The sequence below is a fragment of the Balaenoptera borealis genome (assembly GCF_965194805.1).
Source record: "Balaenoptera borealis genome assembly, chromosome: 4".
Classification (NCBI taxonomy): Eukaryota; Metazoa; Chordata; class Mammalia; order Artiodactyla; family Balaenopteridae; genus Balaenoptera; species Balaenoptera borealis.
The window spans coordinates 30,339,729-30,365,951 of record NC_138861.1 but is presented as its reverse complement, the minus strand read 5'-3'; the positions used below and the strand labels follow the sequence as shown (position 1 = coordinate 30,365,951).

Below are 26,223 nucleotides of genomic sequence, written 5' to 3'. Positions count from 1 at the left end.
TCTTAATAATTAATTTTAATAATTATATAAAATTATCCACATCTGTAAAAGTGAGAAAAATATACTAGAATTTTGTTGTCAGTGTACTACTAAGCTACATCTCTCCCTCGCTCCCAGTATTGATAACCCTACTTCCTTGCTCTATCTCAACAGTCTGTAAGAGCTTGGCACAGTAGGTGATCAATAAATGTTTGCTGAATGAGTGAATGAATCAGAGAAGTACCATTAGGCTTCCCATCCTTTCCATTAAGCGGTACTTTCCATCTCTAAATATAGTGCATAATCTTAGCAAAGTTTCACGTTAATCAACTTGAACTTTTATAGAGATAAGGCCTTCAAGGACGCAAATGCTAAATTTCATAGCTTCAAAATTCACTTTTAAAACAGTCTTTATAGACTTGATATAGCCTTTTAGGACTTGACAACTAGAGTGACAAATGGGGTTTTAGTAACAGATATTTCTTTCATCCTTCTTATTAAATTTTCTTTGTAAGACCATTTTATGAATTTGGAAAGTAAACATGAAATAGTGATCAATAAAGTGGGTGGTAATTGGTGACTCCAGCAGTGAGCATGGAAGTCTGTTGAACATTCTAGGCACATAAGCCTCATATGGAAGGTCCTCTGGATGATCCCTGCCTTCCACTCCCACCCCCCACCCCCATTACACACCTTACTTCCTGCATCTGGGAACAAATGCTGTCACAGCCATTTAACGGTTGTTCTTCCACTTTAGCAAGACAGATTTTTTTGACTTTGGTCTCAATGCAGCGTGTGATAGACCCTTTACCACTTGCTTCCCCTGCAGCTACCAACTGAGTGAAGTGTCCAAGGTCATTTTCAAATCTGTAACACATTAGCCTTTCTCTTTTGTCAGAAAACTGAGAGTATTTTTTAAAAGCAAAGTTGTTGCTTACTTTTCCACATGATGCTTGAGGTTCGTTTTATGTGAAGAATTACAGACTCCTTCCAAGTTTTATTTCTTTACTTACAGAAAGTTTTGTAATGAGACTTTTTTCCTGGAAGAAAAAAGAAAGAAAAAGAGAGAGGGAGAGAGGAAGAATGGGAGCGAGGAATAGTGAAGGGGGGGGGGCGCTCAGAGAGAGAGAGAGGAAAGGAGGAAAGAAGGAAGGAAGGAAGGAAGAAAGGAAGGGAGGAAGGGAGTTAGTGGGAGGTATCTCTTACCTGATTTCTGAGGCCCTAGTTGTTAAAGAACAGGAGGAAAGCTTCTCTGGGTTTTAAAAGTTGATCTTTGTATGGCTTCGCCACTATATGCTATGTCAGCGTGTCAAAGTTTTGTAGTTGTTGTTTTAACCTTAACCTTACCTTGTAATGTGAAGTGAGGTTTTTCCAGTTGGAAGGCAGCTGTTACAGGTCGCGGTGGAGGGAGAGGTGGTCTGCTGCTCACGAGGGGCTCTCGGGAATTATTTTCTGGGTTGTCTCCAGGAATGAACGTGTACAAGTCATCATACTGGTTCTCATGCCCACTGTCGACCTCTGGTGGGCGGTGCTTGGCCTCCGCGCCTGATTCACGCTCTTTTTCTCCCTCTGCCGTTTCATTCACCTCTGCTCCTTCGGCCCTCTGCCTGTACGGCCGCCAGCTTTCATAATGGAGAGCTGGGTTCTGTATGGCTGCTTATGATGAAGATTGTATGATTTCATGTAAACACACCGTCTGGAGGCATTTCATATTTTCTAACTTTGTACAGAAGTGGTGGTAATGTTAGTTAAACTTTTATGATCTGATACAGGGGAAAGCTGACAAATGCGTAATTTGGGTGAATAGTCATTCTTGGGCTTTTATAATATTTACCACAGAAAGCTCCATTATATCTTGCTACCTCAGTTTTTGACACTCTCATACACATAATGATATATAATATTCTGATACTACATGTATATAAAAATATTCTGATTCTCTAGAGTTATTATTTAAGCAGATTCAATATATGACTGCATTACCATATTTTTATTAGAAAACAATATAACTAACCTAATACGTAATAAGTAAGTGATGGAAAAGGTAAAGGCAAGGAACAAAAATCTTAACTTGCCTGTAAATAATGCAATAAAATGAATCTGTGATTTTTATTTAGTTATTATTTTAACGTATTTATCACCAGATGACATCTTAATTCTTGAAAATATTACTTGAGAAAAGTGTTAATATTTTTTGATGGGGAAGGCATCCAAATCACCAATAGTAAGTAAATATTTCTAAGGCTCAGCTCTCTCACCAAAAAATCTTTTCTATCCTGAAACTTAACCAAATGATTCAGTCAAATTTCCTCCATTCTAAGAATCATGATTCCATTATTTGTGTTTATACTGTACACAGTAAAATGTTCTCTAACCACTCAGGAAGAAAATAGAAAAAATATATTATAATGCAATAACTTTAAATCTTAAAACTTTTTTCTTTATATTTTCTTTATAGAAATTCTGCTCTAAATAAAGTAATCATACAAATTTAAAATGAACTTTGGAATCTCTGTACTGGAGGGAAAATGTGAATTGCTGTCATGAGTGCAATAGAAAAGCAAATAATTGTTGTTTTAAAGTGTCGCTAAACTAAAATATAGCTAAAGAAGGCAAATGGCAGAGTACAAAGAGGAATCTTTTTTTAATTGAAGAGTTACAATGTAGACATTTTTCAGCAATGAGGGAAAAGTTAGTCACGTGGGAAAATCATGCCCATGACAGTACTACATATTTCTACAGGAATTTTATTTTTAATTGCTCTCTTTCTTTCATGTGAGAAAGAAGAAACGTCTAGCTGCCAGTATTAGAACTGCAAACCAAGAGTCTTTAATTACCAGCCTGGGTAAAGCAGGTGGACTTTCATTCTTGCACAGATCTCTGCCCAGACCTCATTCAGCTTTCTGGCTGTAACCCCAAACACAGCCTGAAACACAGTAGTCTCTAGAAATGTTGATGGAGTAAATGATGGAGTGGCTGAAAAGAAATCATTGCTGGTGCTTGCAAAGGGGCTTCGCTATTTCAATCTGGGAAGATCGATCATCAGCTTAGAATTACATTCATGCTACAGGCAATTACTTGTAGCCACTCTTAATGTTTATGTATTCGGTGTTTATATTTTACATAAACACTGTCTAAGCAAGCAACAGAGTCTCCTTGGTCCTTGTCAAATATGCCCAAACCTGGAAGATAGCCCTGGAGAGTCAGATGTGGTTGGTCAGTGAGTTTTAGCAAGCTTCATAGCAATGGTGACACCAATGGAAATCTGCTGACTTAGGGTGTTCTATGCTTCACCCTCACTCCAACGAAAGAGTCAGAGGCCTGAGTCCAGTCGCACAGAGTTTCGTATATGAGACAGTTCCAGGTCCAAACTGTCTGTAGAAATGAGGTTGTGCTGTACCAATAACTGAAATAATGGCTTCTTATTATAGGTAGTACTTCAGAGGATTAAATGGCATGATAAATGTATGGTCATTATCAATGATGGCCTTTATCATCACTTTCATTATCATTAAAAAGTATAACAAATCATTAAGTCATTAAAAAGATAATAAAATGTATAACTTTAAAACAGTGCATCAATTTATTACATTAATATTTAGCCTAATTTTGTGCTCTGCAATGGTGTTTGAAGAGTTTACCGATTTTGCCAAAGTATGCTAGTTAAGGCATTGTGTTTAATGTTATGCGCCTGGCGGTCAATAATGTTTAGTGGAGCATCAACTGCGAACTGTTCAAAGTGCAGATGACCTGAGGCAAGAGCCTGCTTGATGTGTGAGATGTCACTGTGGCTGTGAACAAGCGAGAGAGCGGTCAGAGATGGGGCCATCAAGATTATCTAGGGCCTTATAGGTGATGGTAAGGATTACAAGGACCATGGGAAGGTATTGGAGAATCTGGAGCCGAAGAGTGATTAGTTCCTTTTTGAAGCATAGACTATTAGGGGCAAATTGGGAGGAAGCTATTGCAGGGTTTCTTAACAGCATATTACTGGCATTTTGGACAAGATAATCCTGTGTTTCATGGGGGCACATCCTGTGCATTAGGATATTTAGCAGTATTTCTAGCAAAACTCCCTTCTCAAAATAATGACAAAAAAAAATCTCTCCATTCATTGACAAATATCCTCTGTTGGGGTTAGAAAATAGTGCTTCATTGAGAGCCACTGTGCTATTGCAATAATCCAGGGGACAGCAGATGACAGCACAGACGAGGATAAGTAACAATGAAAGGGTGAGGAGAGTCTGGCTGTTTTGAGAAGGCACAGTCCACAGTATTATCTGACAAATTGGATATGGGGTAGGACAGAAAGTACAAAAGGGTGACTGAAGTTTTTGGACTGAACTGAACAAGGAAGGAGTCTTCATTTACTGAGATGGGGAGGACAGTGGGTAGAGCAGATTTGGCAGTGGTGGGAATTAGGGTTTTCAGATTTGGAAATGTTGGGTGGGAGATGCCTGTCAGACTTGCTGGTGAAGATGGTGAGCAAGCTGCTGTATACCAGTGGAAACAGGCATGATAGGCAGCGTTATGTACATGGAGGAAGGCTCTCAATTAGTTTTCTAGAATATAGAATTACATTCTATTACAGCCAGCAGGGAGCGTAGAGAGTCCTAATACAAACTTCTCATTTCCTAGCTGAGAAAACCAAGGTCTGAAAAGCATGTGACTTTGTTTAAAAAAAAACTGAAAAAATATAGTTGTCAAATAGAATATTTATATCAACCTGACTTGTGTATTATCTTTGGGTGGGAAAAACTGCTGGTTTGATGATTAAACACTGAACTTATTAGAAATATTTAAATTAGCAAGATAATGTAGTAATATCTCTACCAGATGATACACTAAAAGTCATTCAGTTAATTAAATGTCTTTCCATGCTCTCCATGCTTTTCTATGCTCTCTTCAGTTTTACTTTATCAGTCACGCATACCTTAATACAAATGTTGCTTATGTACATAACATATTGGAACACTTACTAGGAGAACATGTAGAAAATGAGGTAATATCCTCTTCATAGTCATTTTCTTCCTCATTATTTCTGCTAACTTCTTGGATCTGAGGACAAAAAGGAATGTAATTTTCAATAATATGTATTAATCTTAATAAATCTGCATTTTCACACATACCAAATTGACAGCTAATACCTTACATATCTTAGCTATTACATTTGGGCCATCTATAATTTTTTCAATGACACGGTATTAAAAGTGTAACTGGAACAATATAACATTTACAATAAAGAGCTTTTTAAATGGAACTTTTTTGAAATTACTTTAAGATTCACAGCAATAATCATGAAATTTTTACAATAAATAACTCCTGAATAAAAATGAAGGCAACTATTTCTTTTAAAAACCATGAGCTTTGCTTCCTTTGAACATTTCTGGTATCTTTTACCAGTTCAAAAGATATTCTTAATTACATCAAGGATTATAACACAGTATAAGACAGTGAAATTTTAAAGTGGTTTATTTTCCATCTTTAAAAAGAAAAAGGAAACTGAGTAAGGGAATTTATGTTTGTCTTTCTGAAATCAGTTCCACTACACTTAGAAGGGAGAATTACTGAGAAAGCATAGAAACCCGCTTTTTTTCCTCTGGAATTGCTAGTGTTTGCTTATAATCTCTGAAGGAGGCATGGGGTCTAAAGTAGTGGAACATATTGGTGTTTGTTGAGAAAGCTAAGTAACTCCAGTGACAGCTCTATTTGTACAAAAGCATGCAGAGAAAGAGACGGAGCTTGGTTGCATTAACATAGGTCACATTTCGTTACCATGAACTCCAAGTGATTATTCAAATGATTTATGCTTTTGTTCTTAATAAAATTGAAATGATTAGTCCATTGGCTCTACGTTTGGAATGTCCCTTTAAATTACTTTTCTGTACACCAGGAACTAACACGACATTGTAAATCAACTATACTTCAATTAAAAAAAAGAAAATGAGCTTCTGCATCAGGCTCACTATAAAAATATTAAAGAGATTTTTATTTTCAAGATTCCAGTGGAAATCAAAGAATATATATATAATCTATATAACAGAATATATATATTCTTTTTCATATTATTTTCTATTTAAATTATATTTTCCCCTTTGTGGACTCAATTAAATGCTAATGTAAAAAATCATGTAACTTTACTAGGGAGATTGATTGATATTTGGTTGATATTTGTATGCTTGATATTGATGGTTGGTATTTATATGCTTGGTATTTGTATGCTTTGGTATTAAAAGCATTGTTGATATGGTCATTTTTTGTTTTCAGTTAGCCTGACCTCTATATTTCACAAGGTAGATCAAGAATACATTAAAAAAAATCCATAATACTCTTAAAATCACATCAAGGAAGTTTCTACTAGTTGAATAACAGGAATGCTTTACAAAGATTTCAGGAATTATGTGAAAATTTCCTCTATACTATTCACAAGCCTAGACACTATGAGTTCAAAATCAGTCTCTTAATAAAGAGTCTGTGGGCAAGTATGTAGGGGTGTGTGTGTGTCACATACTGAGGTTGAAACATAATGGAATCATTTTTATGTTATAACTTAAGCTTTATGACATTTGTGCAAACAAACACACAAGCCTAAAAATGTCTTGAAGGAAATGGCTTCCAAATTTAAAAAATAGCCAAATTTGATTTGGGCACTTTCATAAATATTATGTAAAACTGATATTTTGTATAATCAGGCTATATAGAAAGTAATTGTTTTCTCAGGAATGAAAGGATCTTTTGACATATTTACACTCAAAAACAATTGTGTCTTACTAGAATTCCTTACACTTACAATCATATTTATTTTGGAAAAATGTGTTATATCTAATGATATATTAATAACTGGTGAAACCAATGATGGCTTAAAAGTATGATGGCACTCTGACATCTAATCACTTTAATACTTTGTTGTGTGGTACAGTGGACAGAGAATGGATTTTGAAGTCAGTCTAAGAACAAATCATAGTTCTATTATTTATTAGCTGCGTGACATTGGGCACTTTACTCTAAATTTCAATATTCTATCCTGCAAAATATGGATAGTAATATCTATACTATCAATTTGCTGGGAAGGTTAAATTAGAAAATGTAAGCAAAACACATTATTACGTCTACCACATAGTGAGTGCTCAATAAATGTAATCTGCATATGTTAGATTTTCCTTTCGTCATTCACACTTAAGCAAACACGGTGACCACACTGATTTGATGCGGGAATCATCAATAATGAGCCAATAATATTTAACTTAATTCTTCTGAACGGTGTGCCTTTGGACGTTCTGCTGTGACAGAAAAAGAACTGGAATATATACTTTCTGATCGAAGTGTGGCAGTATGATTTTATTATTAAAAACATCTCTATAATTTACAAGCTAATAGAGATGATAAGAATCAGAGGAAGAAATATTTAATTCTTTAATAAGTTTCTTTATCTGCGGCTAGAGTCTGACTTTATTCATTAATTTATCAAATATTTATGCAGGCCTACGATGTGCTAAATACTCTATTAGTAATTAAGGTAAATAGTTAAAAGTTTAAAAGATACACAATTCGCACTCTCCAAAAATATCCCATTTTTATTGGGAGGGGAAATAAATCATAAAATGATTAGAATACAATATTTTATTTATTTCATTACCATAAACTCAGTCCTTACAGGTGAAATGTAAAATTAAGAAATAACCAGATAATCAGGGAAAAGTTTTATTCATTTGCTTTTTGGGTGAGGAGATTGGATTAAAAAATTATCTTGACACTTGCCATGATTGCCACTTCTCTAAATGAAAAAAATCCAGCTTAAACAATAAAATCTATTAGCTGAACATGCTCAGAGTAATATTCTAGGCCGTAGATAGTCCTTGTAGCACACAATGTTTGATAAAATTTAAATCATTCCTTATCAAAGATAAAAGAACTTCTTGTTGACTGAGGTATATAAAGCTCCACATGGCTTTGGCATCTAGTACAGTACAAATTAATCACAATATTCTGATTTTAAGGGAGTGAATAAAAACAATCTTCACATGGAAGTTGGTTTCTAAATGTTTTTATGAGCTTCTGAAGATATTGTAATTAGCCCAACTTTTGTCCAACTTTCCACAGTGTTGATTATAAATGATTTTACCAGCTTTAAAGCACATGACAGTCTGTTCAGAGCCATATATATATATGTCTCTGAAGAGTAACAAATTGACCTTGTAATATTTTATTCATTACCCAAAATGAATGCACTAGGCTTCAGAATCTGCAATAACATTCCAATTGAAATAGTAAAGATTTTTACTAGTAAATGTTAAGAATGAACAAAGTTATACAAAAGCTGTGCATGACAGCAAACAAACAAGTCTCAAAAAAATTTTCAAGGTCATATTGTAAAAGTATATCTTAGATTTCATGACATCTTTTAAGAGAATTTGTTTTTCCTTAGGCCATCCAGGAATATGGCCTAGAAGCAGACTTATATAATTCCTCATGAAAGTTTCTGTTTATATTATGGGAAATGGAATCCTGAATGTAAAAACTAAATAGGAACTCTGTCTGTGACTGAAAGAGGAATGAGGAAGAACCAAATAGTTGTGGAGCAGTTAAACTCAGATGGGGAAAAAGTGGACATTTTCCTTAGCATGGACCAAAATTTTGTTAGAATAACCCGAGGATATATGCTCTATTTTTTAAGACAGAATCTGAATATAAAAAATTAAGTGATGAAAAGATAATTTGACCAGGTGTACAAAGGTTAGAAGTCTCATTCTACACAATGAGAAATTCAATTTTTTAATTGTAACCAACAAAACAATCTGGTGCAGTGAAAAGAAGAGGTGCCAAGGGGACAGGTGATGGTTTCATCTGAAAGTTAGTAAAAAGGGAGAAAAAAACCAGCAGGAATATTGAAACCTATTTCCTCAAACTTAGGAAAACAAATCTGAAAAAATTTAGCTTTCAAAAAGATTCTTGAGGGTTGGCTTCTGTAGCTGGCACATCTCTTGTTCTGACCTCGACTCATTCAGTGTGTTCACCCAGCTCTTCTCTCAACCTGAGGCCACCCTCAAGCCAATCTCCCTGAGTGGTGACACATACGGCTCCAGTCCTGGTGCTGACAGCTTCTGGTCTTAGTCTCTGTCCATCAGCTCTAACTAGAGTTGTGAACTTCAAGCTTGGGCACCTGACCCTTTTAACTACACTCTAGTCCTATTTTGATAATGTTTGTTTTTAATCCATCACAGTTGTGGTTGCACTTCTGAGGCACTAACACCTTTATTGGGCCATATGCTTGGTTTAAATTCAGCCATCTTTCACTAAAATGTGAATGATAAAATTAAAATCCATTTCTCTGTTAAGGTTGTAGTTGTAAAAGTAAAAAAACAGTTATCTTCATTTAAAATTATGGAATCCAAAATCTGAAAGGAATCTGTGGATGTCTAGTTTATTTTCTTGTTCATACACTGATATAATGCTAAAAGCATGTGCCACAATAAAAATGTAATAATTTAGATAGTTCTCCAAGCAAGTTAGTTTTAAAATGTAGCATCAAGCATCTTTTCTGACCACAACGTTATGAGATTAGAAATCAATTACAGGAGGGACTTCCCTGGTGGTCCAGTGGTAGAGAATCCACCTTCCAGTGCGGGAACGCAGGTTCGACCCCTGGTTGGGGAGCTAAGATCTCACATGCCACAGGGCAACTAAGCCCATCCGCCACAACTACTGAGCTCTCGCACCTCAATGAGAGAGCCGACATGTCGCCACTACAGAGCCCACGTGCTCTGAAGCCCATGCGCCACAACTACAGAACCCATGTGCCCTGGAGCCTGCATGCCACAACTAGAGAAAAGCCTGTGTGTGCCACAACTAAAGAGAAGCCCGAGCACCACTACAAAAAGACTGCATGCTGCAACGAAAGATCTCACATGCCTCAGCGAAGATGCTGCATGCCACAACTAAGACCCAACGCAGCCAAAAAATAAATAAAGAAAATACATAAATATTAAAAAAAAGAAATCAATTACAGGAAAAAAACTATAAAAAACACAAACTCATGGAGGCTAAACAATATGTTACTAAATAACCAATGGATCACTGAAGAAATCAAAGAGGAAATAAAAAATACCTAGAAACAAATGACAACGAAAACACAATGACCTAAAACCTATGGGATGCAACAAAGGCAGTTCTAAAAGGGAAGTTTATAGCAATACAATCTTACCTCAAGAAACAAGAAAAATCTCAATAAACAACCTAAACTTATACCTAAAGCACCTAGAGAAAGAAGAACAAACAAAACCCAGTTAGTAGAAGGAAAGAAATCACAAAGATCAGAGCATAACTAAAAGAAATAGAAACGAAGAAAACAATAGCAAAGGTCAATAAAACTAAAAGCTGGTTCTTTGAGAAGATAAACAAAATTGATAAACCTTGAGCTAGACTCATCAAGAAAAAGAGGGAGAAGACTCAAATCAATAAAATTAGAAATGAAAAAGGAGAAGTTACAACTGACACTGCAGAAATACAAAGGATCATGAGAGATTACTACAAGCAACTATATGCCAATAAAATGGACAACCTGGAAGAAATGGACAAATGCTTAGAAAGGTACAATCTTCCAAGACTGAACCAGGAAGAAATAGAAAATATGAACAGACCAGTTACAAGCACTGAAATTGAAACTGTGATTAAAAATCTTCCAACAAACAAAAGCCCAGGACCAGATGGCTTCACAGGCAAATTCTATCAAACATTTAGAGAAGAGCTAACACCTATCTTTCTCAGACTCTTAAAAAAATTGCACAGGAAGAAACACTCCCAAGCTCACTCTATGAGGCTGCCATCACCCTGAAACCAAAACCAGACAGAGGTATCACAAAAAAAAGAAAATTACAGACCAAGATCACTGATGAACATAGACACAAAAATCCTCAACAAAATACTAGCAAACAAAATCCAACAACACATTAAAAGGATCATACACCATGATCAAGTGGGATTTATCGCAGGGATGCAAGGATTCTTTAATATATGCAAGTTAATCAATGTGATACACCATATTAACAAATTGAAGAAGAAAAACCATATGATCATCTCAATAAATGCAGAAAAAGCTTTTGACAAAATTCAACACCAATTTATGATAAAAACTCTCGAGATAGTGGGCATAGAGGGAACACACCTCAACATAATAAAGGCCATATATGACAAACCCACAGCAAACATCATTCTCAATGGTGAAAAACTGAAAGCATTTCCTCTAAGATCAGGAATAAGACAAGGATGTCCGCTCTCACCACTACTTTTCAACATAGTTTAGGAACTCCTAGCCATGACAATCAGAGAAGAAAAAGAAATAAAAGGAATCCAAATTCGAAGAGAAGAAGTAAAACTGTCACTGTTTGCAGATGACATGATACTATACTTAGAGAATCCTATAGATGCCACCAGAAAACTACTAGAGCTAATGAGTGAATCTGGTAAAGTTGCAGGATACAAAATTAATGCACACAAATCTCTTGCATTCCTATACACTAACAATGAAAGATCAGAAAGAGAAATTAAGGAAACAATCCCATTCACCACTGCAACAAAAAGAATAAAATACCTAGTAATAAACCTACCTAAGGAGGCAAAAGACCTGTACTCAGAAAACTATAAGATACTGATGAAAGAAATCAAAGATGGCACAAACAGATGGAGAGATATACCATGTTCTTGGATTGGAAGAATCAATATTGTGAAAATGACTATAGTACCCAAAGCAATCTACAGATTTAACACAATCCCTATCAAATTACCAATGGCATTTTTCACAGAATTAGAACAAAACATTTTACAATTTGTATGGAAGCACAAAAGACCCTGAATAACCAAAGGAATCTTGAGAAAGAAACACAGAGTTGGAGGAGTCAGGCTCCCTGACTTCAGACTATACTACAAAGCTACAGTAATCAAAACAGTATGGTACTGGCACAAAAACAGAAATATAGATCAATGGAACAGGACAGAAAGCCCAGAGATAAACCCACGCACCTACGGTCACCTCATCTATGACAAAGGAGGCAAGAATATACAATGGAGAAAAGACAGTCTGTTCAATAAGTGGTGCTGGGAAAACTGGACAGCTCCAAGTAAAAGAATGAAATTAGAACACTCCCTAACACCATACACAAAAATAAACTCAAAATGGATTAAAGACCTAAATATAAGGCCGGACACTATAAAACTCTTAGAGGAAACATAGGCAGGACACTCTTTGACATAATTCGCAGAAATATCTTTTTTGATCCACCTCCTAGAGCAATGGAAATAAAAACAAAAATAAACAAATGGGATCTAATTAAATTTAAAAGCTTTTGCACAGCAAAGGAAACCATAAACAAAATGAAAAGACAACCCTCAGAATGGGAGAAAATATTTGCAAACAAAGCAACCAACAAGGGATTAATCTCCAAAATACAAAAACAGCTCATGCAGTTCAATATCAAAAAAACAAATAACCCAATCAAAAATGGGCAGAAGATCTAAATAGATACTTCTCCAAAGAAGACATACAGATGGCCAAAAAGCCCATGAAAAGATGCTCAACTTCACAAATTATTAGAGAAATTCAAATCAAAACTACAATGAAGTATCACCTCACACCGGTCAGAATGGCCATCATCAAAAAATCTACAAACAATAAATGCTGGAGAGGGTGTGGAGAAAAGGGAACCTTCCTGCACTGTTGGTGGGAATGTAAATTGGTACAACCACTATGGAGAACAGTATGGACGTTCCTTAAAAAACTAAAAATAGAACTACCAGACGACCCAGTAATCCCATTCCTTGGCATATACCCTGAAAAAACTATGTTTTAACGGGATACATGCACCCCAATATTCATTGCAGCACTATTTACAATAGCCAGGACATGGAAGCAACCTAAATGTCCATCAATGGAGGAATGGATAAAGAAGATGTGGTACATATATACAATAGAATATTACTCAGCCGTAAAAAAGAATGAAATAATGCCATTTGCGGCAACATGGATGGACCTAGAGCAGATTGTCATACTGAGTGAAGTAAGTCAGACACAGAGAGATAAATATCATATGACATGACTTATACGTGGAATCTAATAAAAAGGGTACAAATGAACTTATTTACAAAACAGAAGTAGAGTCACGGATGTAGAAAACAAACTTATGGTTACCAGGGGATAAGAAGGGGAGGGATATATTGGGAGACTGTGATTGACATATATACACTACTATATATAAAATAGATAACTAGTAAGAACCTGCTGTATAGCACAGGGAACTCTACTCAATACTCTGTAATGGCCTATATGGGAAAAGAGTCTAAAAAAAAAAGAGTGGATATATGTATGCGTATAACTGGTTCACTTTGCTGTACACCTGAAACTAACACAACATTGTAAATCAACTATACTCCAATAACAATTAAAAATAAAATAGATTAAAAAAGAAAAATAATTCTGGAACAGTGGGTATGAGGGAAAGGGGAGTATTTTAATAGTCAAAGTGAAGGGTAATGAAAACCAGTGAAAGAAAATATTTAATGGAGAAAGCAGATTTAATAAATATCGATGCTATTTTTTTTTTTTTTTTTACAGCTTCAATAACATAGGATGGAGGAAAGGGTTCAAATATGACCATGTAAGTTTTTGTTCAACTCAGTGATATTTGGTAACCAGATCTACTGCCTACAGTGCTCTTTTTCAGGACACTCCCCCAAAAAACTCTTGCCATTTAAAGATGAGTACACTCATTAAAAACACCTTTTCTATGCAATTTAAGATGAGACTTTGGGGTCAAGATATAACATCAACATCTTGAATATCCCTTGCATTGCTTCATGTAACACTTGAAAGTATATTTGGGCACATGGCTATTAAATGGTGAGTCTTCCAACATCTTTATGAAGTTAAGAAGTTTACCAACTTGAGAAAACAGAAGTAGTTAATTGTATGATGTCCAAATAAACTATTAACTTGATCAACAAGACTTTTAACTATGAAAACAGGTTGATACTTTGTCAGTTGCTTCATTTGCAAATATTTTCCCCCATTCTGAAGGTTGTCTTTTCGTCTTGTTTATGGTTTCCTTTGTTGTGCAAAAGCTTTTAAGTTTCATTAGGTCCCATTTGTTTTTGTTTTTATTTCCATTTCTCTAGGAGGTGGATCAAAAAAGATCTTGCTGTGACTTATGTTATGGAGTATGCTGTCTATATTTTCCTCCAAGAGTTTTATAGTGTCCGGCCTTACATTTAGGTCTTTAATCCATTTTGAGTTTATTTCTGTGTATGGTGTTAGGGAGTGTTCTAATTTCATTCTTTTACTTGGAGCTGTCCAGTTTTCCCAGCACCACTTATTGAACAGACTGTCTTTTCTCCATTGTATATTCTTGCCTCCTTTGTCATAGATGAGGTGACCGTAGGTGCGTGGGCTTATCTCTGGGCTTTCTGTCCTGTTCCATTGATCTATATTTCTGTTCTTGTGCCAGTACCATACTGTTTTGATTACTGTAGCTTTGTAGTATAGTCTGAAGTCAGGGAGCCTGAATCCTCCAGCTCCGTTTTTCTTTCTCAAGATTGCTTTGGCTATTTGGGGTCTTCTGTGTTTCCATACAAATTGTGAGATTTTTTGTTCTAGTTCTGAAAAATGCCAGTGGTAGTTTGATAGGGATTGCATTGAATCTGTAGATTGCTTTGGGTGGTATAGTCATTTTCACAATGTTGATTCTTCCAATCCAAGAACATGGTATATCTCTCCATCTATTTGTATCATCTTTAATTTCTTTCATCAATGTCTTATAATTTTCTGCATACAGGTCTTTTTTCTCCTTAGGTAGGTTTATTCCTAGATATTTTATTCTTTTTGTTGCAGTGGTAAATGGGAGTGTTTTCTTAATTTCATTTTCAGATTTTTCATCATTAGTGTATAGGAATGCCAGAGATTTCTGTGCATTAATTTTGTATCCTGCTACTTTACCAAATTCATTGATTAGTTCTAGTAGTTTTCTGGTAGCATCTTTAGGATTCTCTATGTATAGTATCATGTCATCTGCAAACAGTGACAGCTTCACTTCTTCTTTCCTGATTTGGATTCCTTTAATTTCTTGTTCTTCTCTGATTGCTGTGGCTAAAACTTCCAAAACTATGTTGAATAATAATGGTGAGAGTGGGCAACCTTGTCTTGTTCCTGATCTTAGTGGAAATGCTTTCAGTTTTTTACCATTGAGGCTGATGTTGGCTGTGGGTTTGTCATATATGGCCTTTATTATATTGAGGTAAGTTCCCTCTATGCCTACTTTCTGGAGGGTTTTTTTAATCATAAATGGGTGTTGAATTTTGTCAAAAGCTTTCTTTGCATCTATTGAGATGATAATATGGTTTTTCTCTCCAAAATTTACAAGCAGTTCATGAGCTCAATATCAAAAAAACAAACAACCCAATCCAAAAATGGGCAGAAGACCTAAATAGACATTTCTCCAAAGAAGACATACAGATTGCCAACAAACACATGAAAGAACGCTCAACATCATTAATCATTAGAGAAATGCAAATCAAAACTATAATGAGATATCATCTCACACCAGTCAGAATGGCTATCATCAAAAAATCTACAAACAATAAGTGCTGGAGAGGGTGTGGAGAAAAAGGAACCCTCTTGCACTGTTGGTGGGAATGTAAATTGATACAGCCACTATGGAGAACAGTATGGAGGTTCCTTAAAGAACTAAAAATAGAACTACCATACGACCCAGCGATCCCACTACTGGGCATATACCCTGAGAAAACCATAATTCAAAAAGAGTCATGTACCACAATGTTCATTGCAGCTGTATTTACAATAGCCAGGACATGGAAGCAACCTACGTTTCCACTGACACATGAATGGATAAAGAAGATGTGGCACATATATACAATGGAATATTACTCAGCCATAGAAAGAAACGAAATTGAGTTATCTGTAGTGAGGTGGATGGACCTAGAGTCTGTCATACAGAGTGAAGTAAGTCAGAAAGAGAAAAACAAATACCGTATGCTAACACATATATATGGAATCTGAGAAAGAAAAAAAAAATGGTCATGAAGAACCTAGGGGCAAGACGGGAATAAAGACGCAGACCTACTAGAGAATGGACTTGAGGATATGGGGAGGGGAACAGGTAAGCTGGGACAAAGTGAGAGAGTGGCATGGACATATATACACTACGAAATGTAAAACAGATAGCTAGTGGGAAGCAGCCGCATAGCACAGGGAGATCAGCTCGGTGCTTTGTGACCACCTAGAGGGGTGGGATAGGAAGGGAGACGCAAGAGGGAAGAGATATGGGGATATATGTATATATATAACTGATTCACTTTGTTATAAAGCAGAAACTAACACACCATTGTAAAGCAATTATACTCCAATAAAGATGTTAAAAAAAAAAAAAGAAAAGAAAGAAAAACAAAAACAAACAGGTTGATAGAATTGAATTTTGGAATAACTAAGTACAAAGTCCAAATTAACTTTATAACAAAAAAAGTGATTAGATATAAGCAATTGAATGTCAAACTATAAATTACATTTAATCAAATTTTACAATATTCTTTTCTCAATTGAAAAGATTTAAAACAAGTTTCCATGAAGTCAAATGGATTAATTGGGTATTAGGTGCTTCTGAACAATACTCTGAAAACAAAAACCATATACTCTTGTCCACTATTTAGAAATGAAGTTAGATGGAGAAGAGACAGCAGAAAGAAGAAGTTTGGTACAAGAAAGAAAAACAGAGAGAGAAAAATGTCAGAGCAAATTAGGAGGGTTTAATCACACAAATCGAAGGTCAAAGGTAAGAGGCAGAGAATCATTCTTAATTAACCTTCCTCAATTTCAGAATGGTATTCAGAGCTCAACTGAAACATTTTTGAAGAGGAATGAGTTTCTGGTACAGTTGACTTTATGAAAATGTGCAACAACTCAGCCCTGGCAAATTCCTACTGTGTAGTCTAGACACGTCATCTAACATTTTCAAGCATGTAGAACTATTGCTAACCTTGGTCAATCAAAATTTATTAAATGTTTGCTATGTGCCTAATGCTATGCAAGTTTCCGGGGGTATACAAAATATGTAACATATAATATGTTCCCAGGATATTTAGCAAGGAAAATAAAAGTAAAATGCTTGAAACAATTGTAGTCCCTGAAGTATTTGGTTTGACTAAAGGGTGTAATAGGAGATGAAAGGAATGAAATCGTTCTAGGTGGAATAACTTGAGCTAGAATTTGAAGGATGGGTAGACTTTGAGAGGTAAACTTTGAATCTAGTCCTAAGCAGCTAATGTGTGCTGGTTGAGCTCATAGATGGATAAACAATAAATGAATTGATGGAAGAAGAAAGATGTGGATGTTTCTGGTAAAGAGAATGGTGCAAGCAAAAGCAAGATTGATTAAGCCATATGCAGAAGGCAAAAGAGCAAAGCTGCCCAATTAAAGAAATAGGTGAATTTTTGGGAGAACATGTGAAGTTCGATAGAAAGAGTGGAGTCAACGTTTGTTTATTTTACTACAATTATGGTGTGTTGGAGATATCTCCAGATGATGGTGATGATGATGATTGATATTGCTGTTAACCAGTACATCTAAAAATACATGTAGGTTATATAGGTTAAGATTTTGAGTCCAGATGTATTGTCACACAGATCTGGATTCAAATGTTACTCTTGTATTTACTATTTACATGAGTTTAAGCATAGTCTTCTCTCTTGGTCTCTCTAGATGTAAAAATAAGCATAAAAGTACCTTACCTCTCAGGGTTATTGTGAAAATTAAATGAGAAAATACATATCAAATACTTATTATAGAACTTGGCACATAGAAAGTACTCAACAACTGGTATTTGTATCATCTTCATTAAGATCATTATTTTAGTACAGGATGAATTTTTGTGTTGCCCTATTTTTTCATATTACTAAATTATGTTTGCATCAAACTTTATGTTCAATTCTAATATTGAATAAAGGTCAGTTGTGTTCAAGCTGGAATGTAAAGAATGAAAATAAAGACCTCTAAATAGTGGTCTTTGTAGCTTATAATGATTTAAGAAATTACCTCTGTTTTCAAGTGTGAGGAATCACAAGATGGATGTGATGATGGATCAATAGCCGACCAATTAAGCTAAAGGAGACTAATCAAGGCTTCTGGGTATGGTTGTGTAAGCTGTAGATTGAAATTCTCCTGGGGCAGCATTTCCACAGACTATGATATGTAATACACCCTAAGAGCTGGGTCGGTGAGGAGAGGGGTCTCTCAAATGATTCTATGGTGTTTAATTCCCAAACGACTTTTATTTGATTTTACAATGTTCATATTACAATGAAGACTTTTTTAGACTAATGTTAAAACTAGTTTGCCTTCTTTCAGCATAAAATGATGTGAGGGAGGACAGGTGCTAATTCAGAAGGGTGTTTCTTCCTGGTTGTACCAAGAGTAGGGAAGGAGAAAGTGGCCATGGATGAGATACACAGTACAAAGTTGAGTAGTCAAGAACTGATTGAAGAACTTGGCTTTAGTGAACCCTGAACCTGACTGCTGCATTAATTACCTTAACTCTGATCTTCTATTCCTATAATAAGAACAATAGCATATACCAGACACTGGTGTAAAGCTTTGCTACTGACATTTCTAAAATCTTGAAATTGGTTTTAGTTTCAAAATCATAAGATAAAAAAAGGTAAAATTCTGTAGAGGAAACGCAAAATACCACTATGTTAAAATTATAAATCCTTATGGTGTTTTAAATACTCCAATTAAATCACATTAAAAAAATGCTTTCATTTGGAGCAAAACTAAATAGAAACTAAATAATTGATACATTTGCATGTTTCTAAGTTGGCAGATAGGAGTCAGTGAAGAGGTAGCTGGGTTTATTTTACATTTATGTTGACTATTACTAAGAGCCACCTTTTTTTTCTTTTTTTCTGAGCCTTTGATAACTTGAGTGAGGGTCAAAGAGAACGAAATGGAAAAATCCAGTCTGGGTAATAGAAGGTTAGCATTGCCATCATCACAGTTGTTGCACGTGTCATTTATCTAAAAACAGAAAAGCAAGTGGTTTCTGAACTCTAAGCCAGAAGCAAACGTAAAACACCACTTAGAGACCCAGCAATTTCCCACAAAGATTATACTCTTCAGTTGCTAGATAATAAGTGTTATTTGACAAATGAGACAAAAGACCCTTTTAGTTTATATTATTACTATCACAAAATAAGTGTTTTTTGAACAAGTTAAATATAAAGATTCTTAAAGCTTATACTGTTGCAAATCTATCCCCAGTAGGAATTTATATGGCTGGAATAATCTCTAGCTTAAAATGCAGAATTAGAAGAGTCAATTCTATTGATCAGAGAATTTAAAACATGAAAGATCAACAGTCAGAAAAGGTGAATCATAAATTAATGAAGACATGGTGGGATGGCAAATAAAAGGCAGGTTACAATTCAGAAGAGGCTGTTCTTATGGGGAAAAGTCACTAGAGATAAAAGTGTTAATACTTATTTTATATATGTGGATTTAATATTATTTTTGATATATGGCAACACACCATAATACTCTTAAGTATCCCCATTTTACAATTTTACACTTAAATTGTGGAATTGAACTAGCAACACTATCAATATTATCTAGTAGCAGAGCAGTATCTCATAATCAGAGAAACCTGGGAGACACATATGTACCCTCAATAAATAATTTTGCTTATTAAAAGCCATTTTCACCCCTCTAAATTTACTAGATTCCATTTGAATCATTTATCAGAAGACCTTTATCATTCCTCTTAATTTTGATGAGTACATTGGCAGGATGGACACTTAGATCTTACCTAAATATAAATCTATTTAAGGAAAATTAGACAAAAAAATATTTTTATGTACCGAAAACAACCCAAAGCTGTAGTAGAATAGATTTGATAAGTTAAAAGTAGAACAAACCTGTTGAAAGTAAATTTGCCATGCATTTAAGGTAAAATAAAATGGAAAACTTCTGTGGTAGGAAAAACAACACTGTTATATATTAAACGTATTTCCCCTACACCAGCATGTAAAATCAAAATAGACGAGAATCAATAAAACCAGTAAGTTCACTTTGGGAGAAAAACGTCATTTTCTTTAGCCCAGAAATCTGAAAGCTTTTAACTTGAAATAAATTTTATTTTGTGGGGTCCCCAACCAAAACACTAAGGGTGCTGCTGATTATATTCTATAATTACTGTAAAAAGAGCCTCATCCCACTTCATTCTGCCACTGAGAATTGCAAACTGTCTTGTGAGGTAGTAGCTTAGCATTTTCAAGCTTCCAGTGATTTACTTGGCAGATTTCAGTCACTTGTGAAAATAATTCCTAATCTTCAAATTCATAGTCTAAAGGAAATCAGAGCTAGTCTAATGGAAATCAGGATGTGTCTAATATCTATTTTCACTAGAAGTAACTCCATGAGTGTGTAACCTTACATGAAGTTTAGATAAATTTGTCTAATGCAGTTTATCTTCAGCTTTACGTATCTTTTGAGAAAGATTTTTCTGGTTCTAAATGTAGACAGTTTTCATTTCCAAATAGCAGGCCGTGACATTTGCCTGAAGAATGGTTTCACAGTAGAATATATAAAGTTTAAAATAGCTCCTTAAATTAAAAATAAATTTCCCTATACATATGGTCAACTCATCTTTGACAAAGCAACAAAGGCAATACAATGGAGCAAACAGAGTCTCTTCAACCAACGGTACTGGAACAAATGGGCATCCACACGCAGAGCATGAGTCTAGACACAGACTTTATACCCTTCACAAAAGTTAACCCCAAATGGATCACAGACCTAAAAGTAAAATGCAAAATTATAAAACTCATAGAAGATAACAGGAAAAACTTAGATGATTTTGGGCATGGTGATACCTTTTAGATATAACACCAAAGGCGTGATCCATGAAAAAAATAGTTGATAACCTGAACTTCATTAAAATTAAAAACTTCTGCTTTGCAAAAGACAAAATCAAGAGAAACAGAAGACAAGCCACAGACTGGGAGAAAATATTTGCGAAAGATACATCTGATAAAGGTCTGTTATCCAAAATATACAAAGAACTCTTAAAATTAAATAAGAAAATAAACCAATTAAAAAATGGGCCAAAGATTTTAACAGACACCTCACCAAAGAAGATACGCAGGTGGGAAACAGGCACATGAGAAAATGGTTCACATCTTTTCTATATGTTATCCAGGAAATGCAAATTAAAACAACAATGAGATAATACTACACACCTATTAGAATGGCCAAAATCTGGAACACTAGCAACACCAAATGCTGACAACTATGTGGAGAAACAAGAACTGTGTCTTTGCTGATAGGAATGCAAAATGGTACAGCCACTTTGGAAGACAGTTTGGCAGCTTCTTACAGAGCTAAACATACTCCTACCATACAATTCAGCAATGTCACTCATTGGTATTTGCCCAAGGAAGTTGAAAACTTATGTCCACACAAAAACCTGCACATGATGTTTATAGCAGTTTTATTCATTATTGCCAAAACTTGGAAGCAACCAAGATGTCCTTCAGTAGGTGCATGAGTAAATAAAATGTGGTACATCCAGAAAATAGAATATTACTCAGTGCTAAAAAGACATGAGCTATTAAGCCATGAAAAGACATGGAGGAACCTTATATGCATATTATTGAAAGAAGCCAATCTGAAAGGGTTACATTCTGTATGATTCTAACTATATGACATTCTGGAAAAAGCAAAACTATGGAGACAATAAAAAGATCAGTGGTTGCCAAGGGTGGGGTGGGGAGAGAGATGAATAATCAGAACACAGAGATTTTTAGGGCAATGAAAATACTTGGTATTATATTCTCATCTTGGATATAGGTTATTATACTTTTGTCCAAACCCATGGAATGTACAACCCCAAGAGTGTAGGAAACCTAAGGTACACTATGGATTCTGGGTGATTATGATGTATCAAATTAGGTTCACCCTTGGTTAAAAAAAGGTACCATTTTGGTGAGTGATGTTGATAATGGGGGAGAGTATGTATGTGTAGAAGCAGGGATATATGGAATATTTCTGTACCTTGCTCTCAGTTTTGTTGTAAACCTAAAACTGCTCTAAAAAATAAGTCCATTAAAAATTTAAAAGAAATTCATATGCAAATAGATAGTGGATTTAATGTTACTCATTTTGTTTGCAAGTGCCACTGAAACTATTTAGAATAAAAATCTATAGAAACCAACAACGAGTTAGCACATACAAATATAATTATTGAATCACTAGGTCAACTAGCTTTCTAGCGTTACATATTAGCATTCTGTTTAGATATTTGAACCACTTTACATTGTTATGGATCATGTAGTTAAAACAGTAAGTTAAGGATTGAGTTACTTTATCTGAGATTTGCATTTATTTATTAACAGTTGAGCTAGGTGAATGAATAAAAAATTAACAGCTGAGCTAAGTGAATGAATAAAAAATTACATATTATACCCTGTGTTTGAGGACATTTTGAAGTTTTAAAAAGATATGTTCCTCACTAAAACATTGAATTGCTTAGAAATTCATCATACTAAAGCAATGTCATCTCAATTTAGGCAAAATTCAATCTCTAGAGAATTGCAACAATGGCAATGGGGCTTTATTTTTTCATTTACTTATTTAAAAACATTAATTCAGAGCTTACTGAACATCAGAAACTAGATTAGGCAATGGGAATATAATGAAGGATAAGTTAAGTTTCTCTTAAAAAACACAGACATCCACATACATATTTATAATACATATGATAGGTACAATAGTATTGATATTATTATTAAAAATAATAACTTAACATAACATTTACAATGTACTAGATACCGGTCTAAGTTCTGTACTTAAGTTAATTTATTTTACCCTCAAAACGATTTTATGAGATAGGTTTACTATTGTAATCCTCATTTAATGAGCCAAAAAAAAGTTAGTGGGGTTAAATAAGTTGTCCAAGGTTATACAGCTAATGTCTCTTACTAGAGGGCCCAAACAATAGGGAAATAAGTAAACAAGTGTATACAAGAAAGAATGTGTCAAGTTACCTAAGAGGGCAATGAATCAAGAGCCATAGAGATTCATAGAGGAGACAGCTGACAGAATTTTGCAAGAAACGCACAAATCTCAGGGTGGTGGCTGGCACTGGAGACATCTTTGAAAGATGATAAAATATTGACAAGCAGGGGCAGGGCATCATAGGCAAAGTAGCATAATTAAATGTGGACGTGGGAAAGCACAGGCTGTGTTTGGGAAACACTGGATCGTCCAGCTTGACTAGAGGGTAGGAGCAGCAGGTGTCTGTTGATGGGGTGCACGAATCCCCACTTGCCCAGTTGTGTCTCCTCAGTGTTTCTGGCCCTCAGGTCGGGTCGCAGGGAGCGAGGCTGTCTGTCAAGTTGGCCTGTACTGTATTGGCTATTGTCCAAGTTACGAGGAAACAGAAGGCCCACTCTCAGTCCCCAAGGAAGAGATGGGCAAAACTGCACCAACGGCCTTTGAAAGCACAGACAAGACATCGTAAAACCATATCATAGCTGTATGGATGCCGACAGAGGAGTGCTAACGGAGACAGTGAGGTCGGGGCAGAGAAAACAGGTGAGATTCAGCAACGATGACTGCAGGCTTCCCTTTTCATTTTCTCTGCTGCCTTTGAGAAGCAGGAGATAGCTATGTCCTCACGTTTGGCTTTGATACAAGTACAGAGAAAATAACTTATAAACATTTCTTGTATTCTGAGAAATAAAAAATGGGATGAATGGAGATATGTTAGAATCAGAGAATCTTGCTTTAGGCCCAATCTTTCAGAGAAAAAATCTGTTGTAAGATGAACATGTTACAGGTAAGAACATAAGGGTTTCACAGTAATATTGTTTGATAACTTTTCTTTTCCTGCCCTGCATTCTTTTTTTATTTTTATTTTTTATTTTTTTTAACATCTTTATTGGAGTATAACTGCTTTACAATGGTGTGTTAGTTTCTGCTTTATAACAAAGTGAATCAGCTATACATATACATATATCCCCATATACCCTCCCTCTCGCATCTCCCTCCCACCCTCCCTATCCCACCCCTCTAGGTGGTCACAAAGCACCGAGCCGATCTCCCTGTGCTATGCGGCTGCTTCCCACTAGCTATTTTACGTTTGGTAGTGTATATATGTCCATGCCACTCTCTCACTTCGTCCCAGCTTATCCTTCCCCCTCCCCGTGTCCTCAAGTCTATTCTCTATGTCTGTGTCTTTATTCCTGTCCTGCCCCTAGGTTCTTCAGAACCAATTTTTTTTTTTTTTAGATTCCATATATATGTGTTAGCATAACGTATTTGTTTTTCTCTTTCTGACTTCACTCTGTATGACAATCTCTAGGTCCATCCACCTCATTACAAATAATTCAATTTTGCTTCTTTTTATGGCTGAGTAATATTCCATTGTGTATATGTGCCACATCTTCTTTATCCATTCATCTGTCGATGGACACTTAGGTTGCTTCCATGTCCTGGCTATTGTAAATAGAGCTGCAATGAACACTGTGGTACATGACTCGCTTTGAATTCTGGTTTTCTCAGGTTATATGCCCAGTAGTGGGATTGCTGGGTCATAAGGTAGTTCTATTTTTACTTTTCTAAGGAACCTCCATACTGTTCTCCATAGTGGCTGTATCAATTTACATTCCCACCAACAGTGCAAGAAGGTTCCCTTTTCTCCACACCCTCTCCAGCATTTATTGTTTGTAGATATTTTGAGAGTGGCCATTCTGACCGGTGTGAGGTGATACCTCACTGTAGTTTTGATTTGCATTTCTCTAATGATTAGTGATGTTGAGCATCCTTTCATGTGTTTGTTGGCAATCTGTACATATCCTTTGGGGAAATGTCTATTTAGGTCACCTGCCCATTTTTGGAACGGGTTGTTTGTTTTTTTGATATTCAGCTGCATGAGCTGCTTGCAAAATTTGGAAATTAATCCTTTGTCAGTTGCTTCGTTTGCAAATATTTTCTCCCATTCCAAGGGTTGTCTTTTCATCTTGTTTATGGTTTCCTTTGCTGTGCAAAAGCTTTTAAGTTTCATTAGGTCCCATTTGTTTTTCTTTGTTTTTATTTTCATTTCTCTAGGAGGTGGGTAAAAAAGGATCTTCCTGTGATTTATGTCATAGAGTGTTCTGCCTATGTTTTCCTCTAAGAGTTTTATAATGTCTGGCCTTACATTTAGGTCTTTAATCCATTTTGAGTTTATTTTTGTGTATGGTGTTAGGGAGTGTTCTAATTTCATTCTTTTACATGTAGCTGTCCAGTTTTCCCAGCACCACTTATTGAAGAGGCTGTCTTTTCTCCATTGTATATTCTTGCCTCCTTTATCAAAAATAAGGTGACCATATGTGCGTGGGTTTATCTCTGGGTTTTCTATCCTGTTCCATTGATCTATATTTCTGTTTTTGTGCCAGTACCACACTGTCATGATTACTGTAGCTTTGTAGTATGGTCTGAAGTCAGGGAGCCTGATTCCTCCAGCTCCATTTTTCTTTCCCAAGATTGCTTTGGCTATTTAGGGCCTTTTGTGTTTCCATACAATTGTGAAATTTTTTGTTCTAGTTTTGTGAAAAATGCCAGTGGTAGTTTGATAGGGATTGCATTGAATCTGTAGATTGCTTTGGGTAGTATAGTCATTTTCACAATGTTGATTCTTCCAATCCAAGAACATGGTATATCTCTCCATCTGTTTATATCATCTTTAATTTCTTTCATCAGTGTCTTCTAGTTTTCTGCATACAGGTCTTTTGTCTCCTTAGGTAGGTTTATTCCTAGATATTTTATTCTTTTTGTTGCAATGGTAAATGGGAGTGTTTTCTCAATTTCTCTTTCAGATTTTTCATCATGAGTGTATAGGAATGCAAGAGATTTCTGTGCATTAATTTTGTATCCTGCTACTTTACCAAATTCATTGATTAGCTCTAGTAGTTTTCTGGTAGCATCTTTAGGATTCTCTATGTATAGTATCATGTCATCTGCAAACAGTGACAGTTTTACTTCTTCTTTTCCGATTTGGATTCCATGTATTTCTTGTTCTTCTCTGACTGCTGTGGCTTCCAAAACTTCCAAAACTATGTTGAATAATAGTGGTGAGAGTGGGCAACCTTGTCTTGTTTCTGATCTTAGCGGAAATGGTTTCAATTTTTCACCATTGAGAACGATGTTGGCTG

At 35.4% G+C, this 26,223-nt stretch overlaps 1 protein-coding gene across 8 annotated transcripts in view; it reads right to left on the bottom strand.

Annotated features, from left to right (window-relative positions):
- The window catches only part of BANK1 (B cell scaffold protein with ankyrin repeats 1), a 485,507-nt gene that overhangs the window by 46,033 nt on the left and 413,251 nt on the right, over positions 1–26,223 (bottom strand). For 5 of the 8 annotated variants that reach the window (XM_082390995.1, XM_082390996.1, XM_082390989.1 and 2 more), the window contains exons 8-9: positions 4,959–5,037; positions 1,327–1,635 (exon numbers count right to left, since the gene is read on the bottom strand). In XM_082390995.1, the coding sequence (XP_082247121.1) occupies positions 1,327–1,635; positions 4,959–5,037 (388 nt within the window). The remainder of the gene's footprint in view (positions 1–1,326; positions 1,636–4,958; positions 5,038–26,223) is intronic. The other 3 variants (XM_082390991.1, XM_082390992.1, XM_082390994.1) reach the window with 1 other exon arrangement.